Source organism: Canis aureus, chromosome 16 (genome assembly GCF_053574225.1).
Source record: "Canis aureus isolate CA01 chromosome 16, VMU_Caureus_v.1.0, whole genome shotgun sequence".
In the NCBI taxonomy this organism is placed as follows: domain Eukaryota; kingdom Metazoa; phylum Chordata; class Mammalia; order Carnivora; family Canidae; genus Canis; species Canis aureus.
In genome coordinates, this window is record NC_135626.1 from 35,463,976 (window position 1) to 35,484,735 (window position 20,760).

The 20,760-nt window shown below is 37.4% G+C and overlaps 1 protein-coding gene across 5 annotated transcripts in view; it reads left to right on the forward strand.

Moving 5' to 3' along the window:
* The window catches only part of SPOP (speckle type BTB/POZ protein), a 66,926-nt gene that overhangs the window by 28,004 nt on the left and 18,162 nt on the right, over positions 1-20,760 (forward strand). For 3 of the 5 annotated variants that reach the window (XM_077852831.1, XM_077852827.1, XM_077852830.1), the window contains 3 exons: positions 5,442-5,493; positions 17,619-17,762; positions 18,419-18,540. In XM_077852831.1, coding sequence (XP_077708957.1) covers positions 17,685-17,762; positions 18,419-18,540 — 200 coding nt within the window. In that variant the 5' untranslated portion in view covers positions 5,442-5,493; positions 17,619-17,684. The remainder of the gene's footprint in view (positions 1-5,441; positions 5,494-17,618; positions 17,763-18,418; positions 18,541-20,760) is intronic. The other 2 variants (XM_077852832.1, XM_077852828.1) reach the window with 1 other exon arrangement.

Genomic DNA, 20,760 nt, shown 5'->3' on the forward strand with positions numbered 1-20,760 from the left:
TGTGTGTGTGTGTGTGTGTGTGTGAGAGAGAGAGAGAGAGAGAGAATATGTAAATTCTGTGACAGTCATTTGGTGATTTTTGTTTGTTTCTTACTGTTTTTCAGGGTCTATCTGAATGCATATAAATCTCAGTCCCTCGTTTTAGCTATTTAATTTTTATTTCACTATGAATATTTTAGTTTTCCAAACCCTTTGATGGATCTTTAAGTTGTTTTTATTTACAGACAGAACTCCAGTGAACAGCAGCCACATGTGTATCCCTATGCTTTCCTTGTTGTTAGTTGTTGGTTTTGTCATCCTTGTTGTTATAGTTTTTGCTGCTTCCGTGGCTTGATTTTTTCCTAAGTATCTTACTGAAATTCTCCACTTGTCCCACCACTTTGATATTCACATCATCATTTGGGGGAGAAGGAGGGATGAGGATACCCTTTCATAACTCAGAATACCAATTTTATTAGGGTGAGAGGTTCTGAAATTTTCTTTTCCTATGGATTCTCTTTGGAATCTGATAACTTTGGCAACTTTTGCATTTCAGTATTTGTTTTTATTGTCTCATATCCAGTAGCTGTTTTTCATAAACATCAATAACTCCTCACCTCTTCTGTTTTCTCCCTTCTTCTTTATTCCTTTTAACTCCTAGAATACTTCCTACCCACTAAGTGTAGGCCTATTCACTGATCTCCAGGCCAGTTCAGGCAATTCTTGTGTTACCTTCTAAATTCAGCGTGATCTAGACAGAGCTGATATTTATGAAAGAATTTCTTAGAGCATTCTTAGCCAAAGTAAGCATTAAAAAATATAAGCCTTCACCTTATATTAGAATTATTATTGATAAATTTTGTTCAGGGACCATATGTTTCAGTGACTTTCATTTATAATTTCTTTGGACTCTTTAATCCACTATATTTATTATTGCAAGGTTGAGTATATTTTTAGTTTTTATGCTCCTTGTCTTTTCCCCTTTAAATGTGGATGCTATTCAGAGCTTTGAGCGTTTTTGGAATGCTGAAGTGTTACACATGAAAACTGTTACTCTTCTCTAATAATACACTCTCCCTGCTGGGAGTGTTTGAGTAGGACTTCCTTTCTTAACTAATTTGGGCCACCACCTCATGTATGAATATATATTCATGACATTTTAACCTCATGAATATGTGTACTATCTTAAAGATTTGATAAGAATTTCTTTATGAAGTATTTTTTAGACAATTGATAAAACCTTAATGTAGAAGCCTTGGTAATAAGTATAACTATGAAATAGCAGATGCCTGTATATTTTCTTGCAAATTTATTCATATCTTAGGATATGGTTCAGGTCACAAGTATTGTGGTTGGAAAGTAACTTTTGGATCTAGACTTAACTCCAGTTTTAACTTGAACAAAGTATTCCATCAAAAGTATAAGCTCTGTCTATATGCTCAGACATATCTGTTGTGTCACTCAATAGGCAGTTTTGTTTAGTGAATTATTTCCTGCAGGCAATGTAATTACTAAGTTTTTTTTTTTAAAGATTTTATTTATTTATTCATGAGAGACACAGAGAGAGAGAGAGAGAGAGGCAGAGATACCGGCAGAGGGAGAAGCAGGCTCCATGCAGGGAGCGGGACATGGGACTCAATCCCGGGTCTCCAGGGTCATGCCCTGAGCTGAAGGAGGCGCTAAACTGCTGAGCCACCCGGGCTGCCCTTGAAGGGAGTTCTTTACCTGCTCCTTTTCACGTCAATCCCACAATTTATATATGCTGGGGAGAAATATTCCTATTTTTAATCTTTCTTTAGAATAAGATTATGTTCTTATATGATTCACTAATAGTACGGAGTTTTGTTTTCCCTTTCACTGGAAACTGCAATAACAATCTTTGATACCTAACTCAAAAATAATTTTTAAAAAATTAAAATTAACTTTTTTAAACTACAATAGATTGTAGTCACCTTCTTGGGATATTTCATCAGGATATATAACAGAAGCCTTCTGTTTCTGTAGGAGTAAGAAATATAAAGAACTTTCTTCTCAAAATTATATTTTGTTTACATAATTTTTTAAAAACATCTTTTTCCCCTTCTATTAAAACATGCTCATTTAAAACAAAACAACTTAAAAAGAGTAAAGGAGGCAGGCTGTCTTTGTGCTGCTGCTTGTCAAGAAGTTCCTGTAGCAGGTCCACCGGTATACAGCTCACCAGCACAGTATAAGGGAGCTCTTGTCTTTCTGAGGTTTCCCAGCATTGTTATTACTAGAAGAGGTACTGCACATTTGTTAGGGGAAAATGCAACTTAGTTTGTATCAACTTTTTGTAAGTCTTACCTTACCTGTTATTAATACTAAGAAGCCTGCAACTTGTTTGTGAAACAAACTTTAATAAATTTGACATAGAGGAGCACCTGGGTGACTCAGTGGTTGAGCATCAGCTTCAGCTCAGGTCATGATCCTGAGGCCCTGGGAGCTTGCTTCTCCCTCTGCCTATGTCTCTGCCTCTCTCTATGTGTCTCTCATGAATAAATAAATAAAATCTTCTAAAAAAAATTGACATAGAGGGGAAACATTTTTCTTTAATATATGGAGGTATTGTCTAGTCTTTCATGAATGGAAATCCAAAAGAAAAAGATTAATTCAGCCATTTATTAAATAAGTGTTTATTTCTGGCTTCCCTTGTGCTAGACACAGTTTGGGTGCAAACAGACAGGAATTTTTCTTTTGTACATTCCAGATACAGTAGGATAGATGATTTTATGTGCTAGACGAAAAAAATGAAGTAGTGAAGGAGAACAGGATGGTAGCCTTGGGGGTAGGGATGGTATTTTTAAGGGTGTCAAGGAAGGCCTCACAGAGATAGTGACTATTACAGAAAAACCCAACAATGGTGAGGGAGTGTGCCAGGAGAATATCTAGGGGAAGAGTTACTCAGGTGGAGAAAAAGTACAAAGCCCTGAGGCAGGAATGGGCCTGTTCTGTCTCAGGAACAACAGCAAAGAAGGCAGTTTGACTGGAACATAGTGAGCTTAGGAAAACATAATTGGAGGTGAGGCCAGAGAGGTAATGAGGTCTGATTGACAGGCCAGGCCTTTTTCAACCCTTACAAGGATTTTGGCTTTTATTCCAAGTGAGATGGGAAGTCATTGGAGGTTCCATCAGAGGCCACGATTAAACTATAAAGGTAATAACAAAAAATACTGTATCTTGGCTTTGCTTTCAGAAGCTTTGGATTATTTCTTATACTAATGTGGGTTTTAACTAATGGCTCCTGGTAACCATATGTAGATTTAAACTTTTGTGTCCATACTATAAATTTCCCTGAAAATATAGGTCTTAGGTGTTTCATTTAAATTGAAAGAAAGTACGATAGGAAAGACAGTCTATAAGTATTCATTCCTAGATAACCCTTCTTTATTACTGACTTCTTATTATGAATTGTCTTGGAAAAAAATCAGGGGTGTATTCCGTGTAAGATATTGTATTCACTGATACAGGAGGATATATACATATATGTGTGTATGTATGCATATACATATGTAGCTACTCTAATATGTCTTGAACATTTTTATTATGAAATATAAAACAGAAAAATGCATTAAACATGACTGTATAAAGATGAATTATAAAAAGCAAGTACCTATATAACCACCACTTAGACCTAGAAAATTGCCAGCACCCAGAAGTTTGCTGTATTGTGCATTCCTTCTAAATCATAACCCATACTCTTGTGCAGAGGCTGACATTTTTGATAATCATTTTCTCTATGATTTTACCACCTAGGATTTCTTGGAAACCATTATAATTTACTTTTGTCTGTTTTTGAACTTTATATAAATAGAATAATACATCTGTGTTGTTCTGTGCCTTCTTTCAGAACCTAACAATATGTTTGTAACTTTCATCCATGTTGTTATATAGAACAATAGTTCAATAGAACATAGTTCAATTTCATTACCATATAAGCTTCCTAGTACATGGATGTACCATAATTTATGTATACATTCTACTGTTGATGCTTTAGGCTGTTAGAACAATGCTGCTATGAACCTTGTTTATGTGTGCTGATGGATGTCCTGATGGAATTTCTCTGGGCCATATTTGGGAGTGGAATTGCTGGATTTTTAGTTTATTAGATAATAAACTTTTTCAAAAGTGGTTGTATTATTAATTTGCGTTCCTACCTACAGTGTGAGACGTGTCCCTCTGTTCCTCCCAGTCCTCATCAGTATTGTCAGACTCCTTAAATTTTGCCAATCCATTGGGACTGAAAGTGTTCATTGTAGCAAATTAATTGAGAGACCAAAGCCTTAAGCTTAAAAAAATTAGAGTAAGGAACTAAAAGTATTGGTTTCTGTTTTAAGAATCACCAACATTCAGAGCATTTTTATTTCTTAAGAGTTGGTTGGCATCTTCCGCCTAGCAGTACTTAACAGAGTTTTAAGAGGTATTTGTCTACTCTCAGAGGGTCAGGAACCTTGTCTGGTTTTTTGTTGTTATTGTTTTTACCACTGTGTCTGAAAGAATGCCTTGCACAGTTGGTGTTGAGTAAATATTTGTTAAATGAATTCAGCCTGACTCTTGATACTCTTAAATCTTCTGATCAAGGTTGACCTGTTTTAGCATCAGTAGTTGAGGACAGTTTTTAGTAAGGGCTCCTTCCATTATTAATGATGATGTTAGTATTGACTGATTTATGAAAATAAGAGAAGCTTATTTGTATATGTACCAGTTAAAGTTAGTGTTTACATTTTCAAGAAAAGATTCTATTTTTAAGGAATCACTCAAGTGTGTATGCAGTACTTCATTTTTCCACAAAAGGGAAGAGAGTGCTAGAATTTTCTGCCTATGTTAGGCTTCTAGAAGCCTGGCAACCACTCTTATCTCTGTTTCTGTTTTGAGTTACTTTGTAGACTTTGGGAGATAATTAGGGTGGTGGTGGTGTTTTAGCCAAGACATCTCCCCAGTCTTCACCAGGAACCTCACTGTGGTAGCAGTTGTTAAAACTGTAGGATAAGTGGCTTTGTTTAAATGTATCTTTTTTAGGGTAATTGACCCACAGAGCACTTTTTATAAAGGGCATTTTACATAAAGAGAAAATCATTCTTTCAACAGTTTGTGAGGTAGCCGACACATGTGATGCTAACACCCCCATGCTTGTACGTGTTGACATGAAGCAAACCACTTACTTCGTTTTTGCTGCACTCATAGGCCAGTTGATTAGAAGAATTAGCTTGGATTTTTCAGACTTTCATATATCTAAGTATATAATCTTTTTGAGAGATGACTAGAAAATAGAATATTCAGAACTATTGATAAAACAGAAGAATGGTAATTTTGACTAGTAAATCCTAGCAAATGTATTACCTGCTTTTGTAAAATTTTCCCTCTCAGAATAGCCAAAATAAGTAAAGACTTGTATGAGATTCAGAGTCTAGTTAAGTCTGATTCATCATCTCTATTTCCAACAGAGATTTCCTGTTAGACAAGACAAATTAGAGTTCTTCCTACTGACTTAACTTGGTGAGTTTTTACATAGTTTTATTTTAAACATAGTTTAAGATTATGAGGAAAAAAAGCAAATGAAATATACGAAGATATTTACCATGACTTTAAAAAAATGCACATCTGGAGTACAATCTACTGTTTCATTTCAATGCAAATGGTATGTAAAGTTGGAAGTCATATAAAGTAAACATGTAAAGTTTTTGTTTCTTTTGAATAATGAGCATTACAAATGGTGTTAAACATTTTTCATAAGTGACTTCAAAAGAAGTCTTATTCGAAATATTCTTTCTTGATGTAAACATAGCTATTTGTTCAGATCTTCTCTGGTGACTACAGCTTGTAATAGAAGGCTTTACACTAATGGTGGAAGGGAGAAAAGTTTGGATTTACATTTGTAATCAGTAATATAGAGACCTTAGAGTATGATGATTTTTCTCCCTAGAAAAGATCTTCAGGGAAATGAGAATTACAGTTTATAAACAGAAATAAAGCAACTCAGGGGCTTCATTTTACAATGTTCAAGGCATTTGATTCTGAGCAGATTGCCTTTGTGTATGAATGTTGAGCTCATCTCTGTATGGGTAACTTAAAAATTGTTTCTACCATTCGGGCCAGCATCTTAAAAATTTTACTTTTTTAATGCTTCAAATGTTTATGTATGTTTTTACAGAGTTTTATTGGGTAAAATAGGTATTATTGCATTTTGGTCTTTTAAAATCTGACAAATTGTTAGGAGCCAGGAAATTCTGTTAAGACAGACATTCTGTCTAACTTTCCCCTGTTTTGTCTGCCTGTGTGGTTTTACTTTTTCCTTGTGTCATGAATTTTGGAATGAACATTTAAAACTGAGAACTTCCTGCTTGTCCTTTGTTCCATTTAGCTTAGTTAGAACCTTAACGTTAACACAGAAATTGGCTTATTCTTAATAACTTTAGAATAAGAGGGAATTTATTTTCTGCAGATGGTTTCTAAGTAAAGAGCATGGACCTGGATCTATGTGAAAGTCATCAGGTTTTTTCTAGCAAGACCACAGTTAAAGGAGATTAAAGCAAAAATATACTTCGATCTCTCTTTCATAGTTGAAGGGAGTTCTAAGCATCTCTTATAAAGAACAACATCTTCAGAGAATACCACATTCTATACTGCTAGATAGTAGTAGTTAATACTTAAGAGAATAAGGGTACCTGGATCGCTCAGTGGTGGAGCGTCTGCCTTTGGCTCAGGTCGTGATCCCCAGGTCCTGGGATCGAGCCCCGCATCCGGCTCCCCGCAGGGAATCTGCTTCTCCCTCTGCCTATATCTCTGCCTCTCTCTCTCTGTCTCTCATGATTGAATAAATAAAGTCTTTAAAAAAAAATGCTAGAGAGAATTGGTTGCCCTTGTAGTATACCAGATTTTCTGGAGTAGATGGGCCTTTTCAGCTTCTAATTTAATGAACTTAGTCCACACAGTACCCCTAAGACCAGTTTGGACGATCTTCTTTGATATGTATTCCTTGAGGTCTTTCTGTAGCCAACTTGTGTTGGCAAGAAATATTTTTAAATGGCATGACTAAAGTATAGATGGCTGAAGAGAACTGTATGTTAGATTTGGCTTCTAGAAAAGCCAGAGGACCCTGTAGGGTTATGCAATCTCTGCCTGTTTGCTTCATGAAATGAGTCTTCTGTTTTTGAATTCCTTGCAGATTGGACACACTTAATTGTATTAGGGCCAAGCCTTTCATTTGTTTACTATTTGAATTTTATGAGGTTCTCTGTAGTTGAGGGTGAAAAACTATAATCTCCCAAATCTCGAAACAGCTTTGAGAATATAATTATATAATAAACATATCTTCTTAGCCATAAGGTTTTTTCCCTCTTCCTCCTCCTCTTCCTTCTTTTTTTAAATTCTGTTCTAGCTCTTGTTTTAGAATGAATTTTCTCAACCTAGAGGAGAAATCTTTGATAACACGTGGGATGTGTTAAAATATTCATCTTTCCTAAGTTTGCTCTTTGTGGCCCTAGAGATTTTTGTCCAAGTCATCAGTGTAATCAACACAGTATTATAATTTGCAGAAAGAGAGAAATTGCTGATTATTTGGTTCTGCCTATCTAACTTCATTTCTGAAGGTGTTTTCCTTTGGAACTGAGATCCGCTTTGAAGTGAAATAGCCCCTTTATAATCAGATTTGTTTACTGATTTGAATTCATGTCATTCCATTTCAGACATCTCCCAAATGATGGATTTTGAAAGTGGTTTGTGGAGAAGCTTAATCTGATGAACCATATCTACCTTTTTTTTTTTAAGTAGTTGGAAGAATTGTTTTTGTTTTTGTTTTCCTAGCAGGGGTTCAGTAATTAACAACAGAAGCACATCACCTGATGGTATTAGCCCAGACCTTGTGAGACCTATGCTTATTGCAGCCATGATTGGTTGTGCTGGATCCCCTATGCTGATCTGTGCTGGATCTAAGAGGAGATAAGATCGTGTTCTATAGATGCATTTAGCTCAGTTAGTCATTTTTACCTAAATTAAAAAGCAAAACAATTCAAAAAGTCTTTTTTTTAAGGTCTCAAGAGATGCTATCCTACAAGACTGCTGAATGGCATCTGCCCCTTTCCAGGACAGACCTTTGCATTTGGAACAGCATGCATTGCATTCTCCTTGGATATATTTTTGAGGTAGTGAACTATGCTAGTATGTCTGTATCAACAACCCTTATATAATTGATAGTTTTTAGGGAGAGGGAATGATTCCCCAGCCCTTAACTTAAATTGGCAATAAATTTTTTTACTCTTTCATTTTTCTGATAACTGGAAGAGTTTCATCCAAAGTGAGAATTATTCCATATTTTAACCTTTGAGCTGGCTGCTAAGGTCTCCTTGGGGACAAGGACACTTTGCAGTTATTTATAACCTGTAGAGAAGGGCAGTAGGCTGTAAACAGCCAGCACACACTAAGGTTTGGGAGCCAGTGGGAGCTGTCTGTTGGTTATCCTACTCCTTTCCATGACTTGAGATTCTTTCATATACCTTCTTGTTCGTCTTCATCTTGGCTTTGTCTGGATGAGCCTCACTAGCCAGGCTATTTCTGTAAATCTCTCTCTTACAACACTTAGATTGAGAAGAAGGTAAAATAGCCTTTTATGTTATGAAAGTGTATCTAACCCGTACAATCATTTCAGTAGCTATGCTCACCTAAGGTATCTGTAAACTGAAGAATCTTAAAAGTAGTGATCTGCATACATATTAGTATACTTGTTTCTGAGTTTTCCTTGAATATAATAGTTGCAAGAATAATTCAACTCTTAATTAGATAAATATTTGGCAGTGGCAGAAGATATGTTCTATAAATTAGCCTGCTATCGAAAACTTAGTTATATGTCTAGGCATGTTTCAAAGGTATGTCTGTCTCTATATATTTATACAGGGACATGTTTACATGTGTATATATTCAATGTTAAATATCTTTTCTCTGTACTTCATTTTTAAGAAAATCAAACCTCACATCAGAATATGAAAATTTAATGTCAAATCTAAGTAAAGATGCTAAGGATCTGCCTCAGTTTTATTGATATGTTGGAATTTTATTATATAGACTACAACTTGAAAGAACCCTCAAGGTCTATCTTGAATTCCTGGTAGCTATTGTAGTGATACTTTTTATAATCAGGACTGGCCTAGTCTGGAAAATATGCTTATGTTACTGTTGTCTTAGGATTTGGGAACTCCCCATTTAGCTTTAGAGGCTTAATTACCTTTTTCTCCCAAGTTTTCTTGGACTTTTTTTTTTAATTGAAGGAGAGTATAGTTTTGGAACATACTGAATGAGTTCTTTGAAATTGGAATGAGATCAACTGATACTTTTCTTTTTGAAAATGTTTTATTGTTTTAAAAATGCGCCTGGATTCCTATAGCTGATATTCACTCAGCAACTCCCAAACTTTAATCTTCTAACTGGAGCTCATTAAGGAAAAATATGATTCTCAAAGACAGTAATCTAGTTATTCAACAATTTTACTGAACAAATATTTATTGGGTGCCTGTTATAATACTATTTTAAGCATGGGGAATACTCTTCCCTGATTGAGCTTAACTTCTGGTGGGAAAGACAATAGACAAGTGAGAAATTGAAAACAAGATCATTTCAGGTAGTGATAATGAAGAAAATAAAAAAAAAGGTAAGGTAATGAGAGGGGCAGGCTGGAAGTGTGGGGTCAAGGAAGGCCTCTCTGAAGAGATTATATTGATAGGACACTTAAATGATAAGGAGCTAGCTATGAAAAGATCTGAGGGAAGACAGAGCTTTCCAGGCTAAGGAAAAAGCCTGATGTGCTAAGTAGAATTAAAGACCTGAGTGACTAAAGCACGGTGATTTGAAGGGTAAGTGTTAGATGAGGTCAGGGACATACACTGAGGTCTTGGCAGTCATGACAGAGGTAGATTTTACTCAGATAGCAGTGGAAACCACTGGAGAATTCCTAGCTTGTCTCTCATAAGGGTCTGATTTGTAAGCCATCTCATCATTTAGAAAAATTAATTGTAAAGGCTACTAATAGCTTTAAAATTTTTTAAATTTTATTTGGAAAGGTAATATATTCACATGGCTCAAAATTCAAATAGTACAAAAAGGAAATACAATGGAAAGTCTCATTCCCACCCAAGTACCCCAGTTTCCCACCCTTGGAAGTAACCAGTATTCCTAGAGTCTTACATAGCTTTATAGAGAATATTATGTATATGTTAAAATAAATAAATATTTTTGCCTCTTTAAATAGGACCTTCTCATTTTTTTCCACAGATTTTTGTTACATTGTCTATCTGTATCATAATTCATTTAATCAAACCCTTGTTGATGGACTTTTAGGTTGTTTCCATTCTTTTGTGATTACAAATAATGCCACAGTGAAAAAATGTTTTATATTTGACATATTAAATATATCAGTAGGATAAATTTCTGGAAGTGAAATTGCTGGATCAAAGGATATGTGCATTTCTTATTCATTCTGATATACATTTCCCTTCATGGAGAGTGTAACAATTTATACTCTAATCAGAAATGTTCTCTTTACCCTGAGCAAGTGTTATCAAACATTTTGATCTTTGCCAATTCACTGGGTGAATCAGTGTGTGGTTTAATTTGCATTTATCTTATTATGAATGAGAGTTGAACATGTTTTCATATATTCCAGAGCCACTGGTATTTACATTTCTGCAAACCATGGGCTATTCTTCACCCATTTTTCCATTAGGCTGTTGACTTTTCTTCTTGATCTTTAGATTCACATAACATGAAATTCTTTTGTTAAAGAATTAAAACAGGGATCCCTGGGTGGCGCAGCGATTTGGCGCCTGCCTTTGGCCCAGGGCGCGATCCTGGAGACCCGGGATCGAATCCCACATCGGGCTCCCAGTGCATGGAGCCTGCTTCTCCCTCTGCCTGTGTCTCTGCCTCTCTCTCTCTCTCTCTGTGACTATCATAAATAAATGAAAATTTAAAAAAAAGAATTAAAACAAAATAAATACAGTGTGTATGTCTCTATAAAGACAAAAACAGTTATCTTTAACTTGTAAATTTTATGTAGTGTGAATCTAATAAAGGATATAAGAGAAACTCCTCTATCTTTCCTTTGTTTATTGAAGTCTCTTGATTGCTTTTAGTTTAAGAAGTGTCGATAAATTAAAAAAAAAAGTACACTTAGTATTTTGTTAGACTGAATTGCAATAAGTTTACCTATGACAAATTTTTCAAAAGTCATTCAAACCTTGCAACAGAGGAAGTCCGTATGACCTGTAATAATCTATCCTTAGGGTAATGAGAAAGAGGTTATTACCTCATAGGCTGTATATTATGGAGGACACTGTAACAGAAGAAATACAGACATTACTTTGAGGTCACATCAGTTTCTTGAAAATGAATATATCCAAGTCTTCGCATAGTTTTGTGGTTGGGTTTTTTGTTTTTGTTTTTGTTTTTGGAGTTTGTTGTTTTTTTGCATCTTCTTTTTGGGAAAATGCAATGTCTCTCAGGTTTATAGATTTTATTTATTCATGAGAGACAGAGAGAGAGAGAGAGACAGGCAGAGGAAGAAGGCTCCATGCATGGAGCCCAACGACACACCCTGGGCTGAAGGCAGGCACTAAATCACTGAGCCACCCAGGGATCCCCTGTCTCTCAGGTTTAAAATAGTTATGACATTGGGATTTTATTCCTTACTTGGAAACTGTACAAGGCCTTAAATTAAAAGAAGAAAAAGTAATAGGTGTTTAAAAAGTCCCTAATAAACCATTCTTTAAGAAGCTATGTTCCCAGCCATTAGTTTGTGCATGTTTGTGTGTTATGTTGAACCACATGAAATTGCCAATGTTTGGCTAGTTTGGACTTACCAAACAATTTCATGGTTCAGTCTCATATCTCCTCAGTCTTATTCTTGTATTATTTTTATTTATTTTTTTAATTACTGTAATTTTTTAAATTCCTGGATCTATATGGCTAACTTACAGATAATCATGTATGTGATATACCTGTGTTGGTTGTTGATACTTTTTTTAATTCTCTGGATGACTGGATGGGATTGAAGATGGAGGAATGCTTACAGGGAATAAAAGAAAGATTAAAAAAGAACTGTAGAAGCTCTTTGTAACACTTATCAGAGAGTCCCTTTTTTTTAAAGATTTATTTATTTATTTATGATAGACATAGAGAGAGAGGCAGAGACACAGGAGGAGGAAGAAGCAGGCTCCATGCCAGTAACCCAATGCAGGACTTGATCCTGGGACTCCAGGATCGCGCCCCGGGCCAAAGGCAGGCGCTGAACGGCTGAGCCACCCAGGGATCCCCTTATCAGAGAGTCCTAACCCAGCTCTGCGTATACTGCAGGTTAAGCTATTGGGACGTTTTCCTCCGTTGTACAGGGTATTCATCTTCTGTTCTCAAAGAATCCTGATTACATAAGAGTTTAATTCAAATTCCTGATTCATGTTTTCAAAATGAAGGGAATTCTATCCGGACTCTTTCCCCCTTGTAGAATGCAGATACACTTGGTCCTGGATGAGAACCTTAGTTTTACCGGGGCTAATACTTGAGAGTGCCAAGGAGTTTTTGGCTTTATGTGTAACTCACCGAAAAGAACAAATTAATGATTCTCATTACATTGCAATTCTAATATACTCAGGACTGTTCAAAGGGCTCTTTTGGAGATATGTGAGAGAAACAAGCAGAAAAGTTAATGAACTAGATAGAATGCAACTGGATAAATGTTTCTCAGTCATCAGAGTATTTTCGCTGAATGCCTTGTTTTAGGCAGGCTGTGCTAGGTGACAAGAAGACATGAAGAAGAGTGGCAAGTTCCTTTTAAAGAGCTTCAAGTCTACTGAAGGCAGCAGAAGTGTCCATAAGTGTAAAAGATGGCAGAAAAGAAGTGCATCCTATAGGCTCCATTGAAAGCACCATGCATGTGCATCATGACAGCATTAATATATTTTCTTTTTTTTTTGTCTACTCTCCAGAGTTTTATCTTTCTTATAAAGATTTTATTTATTCATGAGAGACAGAGAGAGGCAGAGACATGGGGACATGGGTAGAGGGAGAAGTAGGCTCCCTATGGGGAGCCCATTGCGGGCAGAACTCGATCCCAGGATCCTGGGATCATGACCTGAGCCAAAGGCAGACACTCAGCCACTGTGCCCTGCTCTCCAGAATTTAATGTTTTCATTAGATTATTACTACTACTGTATTGATTGACTGGAATCTCTTGGCAAAAATAATTAACAACTTTATGGTCTCCTAATACCTGCTGAGATGCGTTCTGTTAGTGATTGCTATTGGTTGCTAACTTGTTACTACCTTCGTTGGAAGTTGAGCAGTATTACAGTTGACAGATATTTTAAAGTATATTTTTTAGTGTGACTCAGAAGACATGTCACCTCATGGGTCAGGATTTAATAGAGTAAACAGGAAAATAAATGGTGGCATATAATAGATATGTTCAGCCTCAGAGTTGTCAGCATACTGGGAAATTTGCTAAGCTTTGGAAAAGAAATTTCTCACTAGAGAACTTGGATGGACTTGTCCTAACTTGTTGGAAACCAGGGACACTATATTTTGGTGCTAGTTGTCTCCTACAAAGGTACTCAAACCATGACCCTCAAATAGACCTCCTCTTTTCTGAAATTGTTTTTCTTCTGGGCACCTGCAGCATTTGGCATGAAGTGCTAGAGAGTTCATGTAACCCCAGGCTACTTTGCTGATGAACACTTTGCTCATGGTGCCTGCTATGAGTGAAATTAATTAGACTTGTGCTATCCTAGTCAATTTCCCTCTCAGCAGGTTGTGTGGTTAGAGCTCCTCAGAGTCTAAGCTCATCTTCCAGTTCTACTAGCTGCTGGGTTGGACATTTCTTTAAAATTGGAATAAAGGTGATAGTATTAAAAAAAGAAAAGAAAGACCAAAAAGACTTGGCCACAAAATAAATGAGAAGCAAAAAAGAGAGGAAAAAATAGCCAAGACAAAAGTAATATTTTTTTTTCTGATTGTAATAATGGACCATGGTTTAGTAACAACAGTTAAGCCATTAAAATAAACTGGTTTTTAAACTTGTCTTTTTCTTAGGCTTAGAGAATTCTTAAATCATTTGTTAGATAAATATGTAGTATTTTTTTAAACTTCAAAATAAACTTGTTAGTATTTTATGATCCCTCAGTATAGAGCTGCACCACACACCTCCAGAGCCAAATTTTATGCTCTTAAGTAATGTGTAAAATTCACATCTTCATTGCCAATATGCCCAAAAGATAGTTTTAAGTGGGAATTTGGAAATTTCATTCTGGCTCTTACAGGGAGTAATGGTAACTGGGATTTGTAAACTAAGGTGCATTTACTTGTCACTAGACAAGCAATTCTTGAGAATGTGTTTTCCATCAAATGGAAGCCTAGCTTGATCACAAGTTACCAAGTGTAGCATTTGGTTTCTTGAGTATATCATGGAATTATGAATTGCACAAACCAGAGAGCCCCAGTTGCCCCTGTATTGCTTAGTTTGCTAGCTTAAGCAAAATAGCATGTCATGTATATATAACTGTTAACTCCATCTGCAATTGCATGGGATGCTTTAGTTGTAAATATCTGTAGGATAGTGTTTAAAACCAGTGGGGACTCTGGTAATACCACTGGTATCACTCTGCGGGGATACAACTGTACCCTATTAATCCCTTTCCATGCTTATTACTTAAGTAGCCAGTGAATGTGTAGGAGTTGAGTGATTTTGTTGTTGTTGTTCATTTATACCTTTCTCAACAAAGGATTTGAGGCAGTTTCCAGAAGTGTTAACATAAAAGAGTAAATAGTTGAGAGAATTATAGTAAAATGAGTAACAGTATTAAGAAAATAATAAAGCTAGGGCACCTGGGTAGTTCAGTAGGTTAAGCATCCAACTCTTGATTTCAGTTCAGGTCATGATCTCAGGGTCATGAAATCAAGCCCTGGGTTGAGCTCAGCCCTCAGGGAGCCTATTTATCCCTCTCCTTTTGCTCCTCCCCCTGATCTCTCTAAAATAAATGAATAAATAGAAATCGAAAAAAGAAAATAATAAAGCTATTATAGAATGAGCATGTGATCCTACAGTTTCAAGAGATGGCTTACAAATTTGTCTCATGGCTTCCTAGTAGCCAAGCAAAGAGGGTGATATGATCAGTTATATTCATATTGTCTATGAACAGCTGAAAACAAACCAGATGATCAGGAAAGAAATTTCTGCCTTAGATATTATAAACCAGTATTTGATATAATGGAATACACCCTAACACTATTTCTGCAATACAATATATTTTTTTAAATAAAACAGAACAGTAGGAAAAATGGTATATACTAAAGTGGCTGTCATCCCAAACTAACAGGCATATATATTTTCATATTTGCTTCAGATCATCCTCATTTGAAAAGAAACAGGAGGGGCATCCTGGGTGGCTCAGCGGTTTAGCACCGACTTCAGCCCAGGGCGTGATCCTGGAGACCCAGGATCTAGTCCCATGTCACGCTCCCTGCATGGAGCCTGCTTCTCCTTCTGCCTTGTGTCTCTGCCTCTCTCTCTCTCTCTCTCTCTCGAATAAATAAATAAATAAAAATTCATGGGAGACAGAGAGAGAGAAAGAGACACAGGCAGAGGGAGAAGCAGGCTCCATGCAGGGAGCCCGACATGGGACTCAATCCCGGGTCTCCAGGATCACATCCCAGGCCGAAGGCAGGGGCCCAACCGCTGAGCCACCCAGAGATAGATCCCTTTGAGATGTCTTATATCCTTGTCCCAGCCTCGTTCTTCTCCCAGCTTCATTCTCCCCTGCTCTCCCATTGTGAATCTGATGCATAGCTTGTCAGTGTTTTGGTTTTTTTTTTTTTTTTACTTCTACTGAATGCATATATCATATCTGTAAATAATGTATAAATCCTAAATTTGCATAAATAAGGTACTGCATATGACATTCCAAAACTTGCTTTTTTTCATTAGCATTGTGTTTGATCTCCTCTCCATGGTACTGCAGATCTAGTTCATTAATTTTAAATCCTGAAATATAGCCTTCCACTATATGAAAATAACCCAATTTAGTTTTCTATTTCCCTCTTAATGGATTTTTAGTTTGTTTCTAGTTTTTCACTGTTATAAGCAGTGCTACCCTGAATAGCCTTCTCTGTGTCATCTTCTGCCCACGTGCAGAGTTTCTCTAGGGCAGTGGTTCTTAAAAATGTGATTTGCAGGACCTGCAAATCAAGATCACTGGGGAACTCGTTAGAAATGCAAATCTGTGGTCCTCCCTCCAACCTCTGAATCAGAAATTCTGGGGATGGAGCCCAGCATGGTGATTGAGTTGCACGCTGAAGTTTGAGAAACCCCTAAACTAGTGCATATACAGTTAAAGTAGAATTACTAAGTCTTAGGGTGCGTGTATATTCAATATACCTCATACAGGAAATTCCTATCCAAAGTATACATCCTGGTTTACAGTCTCACCAGCAGTGTGGGAGAGTCCCCATATCCCCATACAGGGTATGGTTGATTTTTTTCTTGCTGTCTGGAGGGTGTAAAACTTAAAGGGCTATTTTATTTCCCTTTTTATAAACAATATTTTTTATAGGGTAGTTGGCCTTTTTCTTATGGATTTTATAAAAAACTTATATATCAATTTATAAATTATCCCTTCATTATGCATTGCAAAGTCTTTTTTTTCCCCCCAGTTTGTTTTTTGACTTTGTTTATGGTACTTAAAAATTGTAACCAAATTCACCAGTGTTTTGAATGGCTTTGTGTTTAGAAAGGCCTTAGAGGGGAGAATTTGGATTTGGATTTGATTTGCTGCTGGAACACCTGTTGAGCTGTGCAGTTATTTGAAGTTGGTCTGAGGGTTATGAGACAGGTCATAGATTTTGGAGTCATTTGTATAAAGGCAAAACTTTGACACTTGGGGTGGATAAAATGAAAGAGAATGTAGATTGAGAAAATGATTGAAAATTAAACCATAGGAACAAACAACACTGGAGAAAGAGAATCCAATAAGCAAGATTGAGGAATTATCAGAAAGCAGAGAGAGCAAGGAAAAGAATCTGAAAAATTGGATAGTGATAGAGTATGTCAGTGAGAAGATCTCTAATGCTACAGAGAAAGGAACACATCCAAGAAAGGGGTTAATGTTGCCTTTCAAGAGAGCAGCCAACAATGAGTTGGATAGAAGACTGCTCTTAATAAGTTTGCACTGAAGTGTAGGAGAAGATGAGACAGTAGTTAGGTAACAAGGTCAGTTTCTTTTAGGAGTGGAGTATTTGTGCCCCCAGAGAAAGAAGCCAATGGCAGTTGTATGTGGTGGTCATTATGCTGTCTCCTCTTTGGCAGCCTTTTCATGGGTGTACTTTATATGCCCTTTGGGTAAATTCATTTGATAAGATAATATTAGGAGTTAGGTAGAGGATTAAAATAGGGCGATAGAATTGTGACCAGGAGGCTGCCTTAGATAGGTGGTCTTCTCTGAGGTTAACATTGAATGCTAAGGAGCCATTTAAATGATAAGGTAGAGCATTCCAGGCAGGAGACGCAGTTTCCAGTCTACAAGGTCAAACGGAAATAGGATAGTATACCATTAATCTAATAAAATCCTCATGCTTCTTGGGTCAATCAGGGTGAAGAGAGAACAGAAATCTTTGTCCCCTGACTTTGGAGATCTTGTTTAACCTTCAAACTGGCGATGTCAAGGGTTCCAAGTCCTCCACCTCCGGCAGAAATGTCGAGTGGCCCTGTAGCTGAGAGCTGGTGCTACACACAGGTAAGTTAATGCTTTTTTTCCTTGTAAATTGTATATCTTGGGAGGATTTTGGTGAATGAAAAGAGTAAGATTTCTTTTCTTCGCTCGGTTTCCTGCTTTCTCCGGAAGTGTCTCAGGACATAACTGTCAAAGGGCAGATAGATGAAGTACTTGTCGGTTTTCCACATGGCATCTGTATGTCCTAGGCCAGTGTTTTTCACTGGAGATTGAAAGCGGGGGCATCTTTGAGACTAGATCCACTTATATCCACCTTGATGGAAATGTGTTCCTCTTTGGGCACTCACAGGAAACCAGGTTTGACATTTGCAACCCCAGGCAGTGGCATCAGCATCTCAATTGTCAAACACTGCTTTGAACAGAAGCTTGTTTTAGGTACGGCTTTATTATCTACTTGCCCACCCCTGTCTGTGTTTTTCTCACTTTCCACCCAGTGTTTCTCAGAAGTGGAGAAATGTTAGGAAAGCAGTTGGTCACTGTGAGATTTCTTAAAATGTGGGTGAGGGACAGAAAAAGCTGAGCCTCCATGCCGGCCAGACAGGGCTATCTTCCTGTGGGAATCATGCAGATGGAGGGAGGATGGGAAATGATTATTTGATCAGCCTGTTTTTCAGGTTGCCCACTTCCTATTTAATCACTTCTTGGTTTTCTGTCAACAGATCAAGGTAGTGAAATTCTCCTACATGTGGACCATCAATAACTTTAGCTTTTGCCGGGAGGAAATGGGTGAAGTCATTAAAAGTTCAACCTTTTCATCAGGAGCCAATGATAAACTGAAATGGTGAGGAAGACTATATCTAGCTGTAAAATTTTTTCTAAAAGTCACCTGTTTTGCGTGTTTTTTTTTATTTTGTTTTTGTTTTTAATTTTATTTATTCATGAGAGACACACACAGAGAGAGAGAGAGAGAGAGAGGCAGACACAGGCAGAGGGAGAAACAGGCTCCATGCAGGGAGCCCGATGTGGGACTCAATCCTGGGACTCCAGGATCACAACCTGAGCAGATGCCCAACCACTGAGCCACCCAGGTGTCCCTTGCGTGGTTTTACAACAGAGTCTCACTAGAACATAAGATCCTTGAAGGCAGAGATTTTGTTTTGTTCTTCATATATTCCCCAGTGCCTAGAACAGTGCCTGGCACATGATGGGTGTTTACTGTGTGCGTATGTATACACACACACACACATGCATGTGTGTGTGTGTGTGTGTGTGTGTGTATGTATATATATATATATATTAAGATTTTATTTATTTATTCATGAGAGACACAGAGAGAGAGGTGGAGACACAGGCAGAGGGAGGAGTAGGCTCCATGCAGGAAGCCTGATGTGGGACTCGATCCTGGGACCCCAGGATCACGCCCTGGGCTGAAGGCAGCGCTAAACCCCCGAGCCACCTGGGCTTCCCCACGTATCTTTTTTTAAAGGATAGATTATTTATTTATTTGAGAGAGCAAAAGAGAGCACGAGCTGGGAAAAGGGAGAATCCTCAAGCAGACTCCCCACTGAGCACAGAGCCTGACTCGGGACTCAATCCTAGGACCCGAGATCATGACCTGAGCTGAAATCAAGAGTTGGCCACTTTTAACACCCTGAGCCACCCATACATCCCTCACTGTATATTTGTTGAATTAGTTCAGTGAGTATGTCAGGGATCAGCAAACTCAAATGGCTGTAGAGTAATATAAATGAATAAAGAGGGCCAGTGTTGTAAATGATATTCATATATGATATGAGTGTTGAGTGAGCACCCTTCTAAAAGGGATGGTAGCTGCTCAGCTCCAACTGTCTTTAGCTATGTGTGAATAAGGGCTGACTTACTGTTTTTGCTGATGTTTTAAAAAGAGCAAGAAACTTAGAATTTGGCATAAAAATCTCAACTTTTAAATTGTCTGCTCTTAAACAATAAAGGAGATCTGTTTGCTTATGTAACTGGAATGCCCAGGGTGTAGGATGGTTTTGAAGGTAGTTTGATCCAGCATCCCAGTGGTGAGATTAAGGATCCCATCTCTCTCTGTTCTCCACATTGTTAGCCATCTCAAATCTAGCATCCATTGTGGTTAAAGGCTGATTGGCAGTAGCAGTGGGTATAACCCATTACTATCCACCAAATTTCTCTGAATTAACTCTGTGGCCAAGAATACATGCACTGCCTGGTTTAGGTTTGAGTTCCCTCAATCTCTGTGGCAAGGGGAATATAATCTGAGAGTGGTTGGGTCAATCCCATCCAAAGCATGTGTCCCCTTGAAGAGGAGCTGGCAGTTATGGATACAACCATATGTTCACTGCCAAGACCAGAATGCGTGTGTCAGCCACCCAGTTTTGATCTCTGATAAACCATGAAGAGTTAAACCACTCTCCTCCCATTTAATATTTGTTGGCTATGTGTACTAAGCAGTGTATTGCTAGGTGTTGAGAGAATGCTTTATTCTGAGGCATTGTATTTATTTAATAAATGAGAGAAAGAGTGAGATAGTGAGCACAAGGGGGAAGGGGTCATGAGTGATCTCATGATCCTGGAATCATGACCTAAGCTGATAGCAGGCAGACTCTTAACTGACCGAGCCACCAGGCACCCCTCTTAGGCATTGTATTTAAATTCATATGCTGAGCACAATGTATACGGCATTTGCATTCCCCAGAGAGGCACTAGATTGGGCCACCTGTTTGAGAGAGGTTCCATAACACTGGCAAGGCCTAAGGTTACATATGGCCTAAGTATTATATGTGGTAGAAGCAGTGTGAACCACATGCAGTTCAGCTAATGACATTTAGAACTTAACTCAATTGAACCTATTAAATCTGCCTGAAATTTGTTTTGATTCATTGGCAACAGATTGTCATCTCTAACTCTATTTGGAAGCCTCGCTTGGAACTCTACCCTGTGTAATGAGAGTTTACTTTTGTCTCTGCTTCTTACATACTGTCTTCTTTATTTTAATCTTAGGATATTATTACCAGATTGATAAAATATCTGTAAAAGATGAGGTACTATTCACATA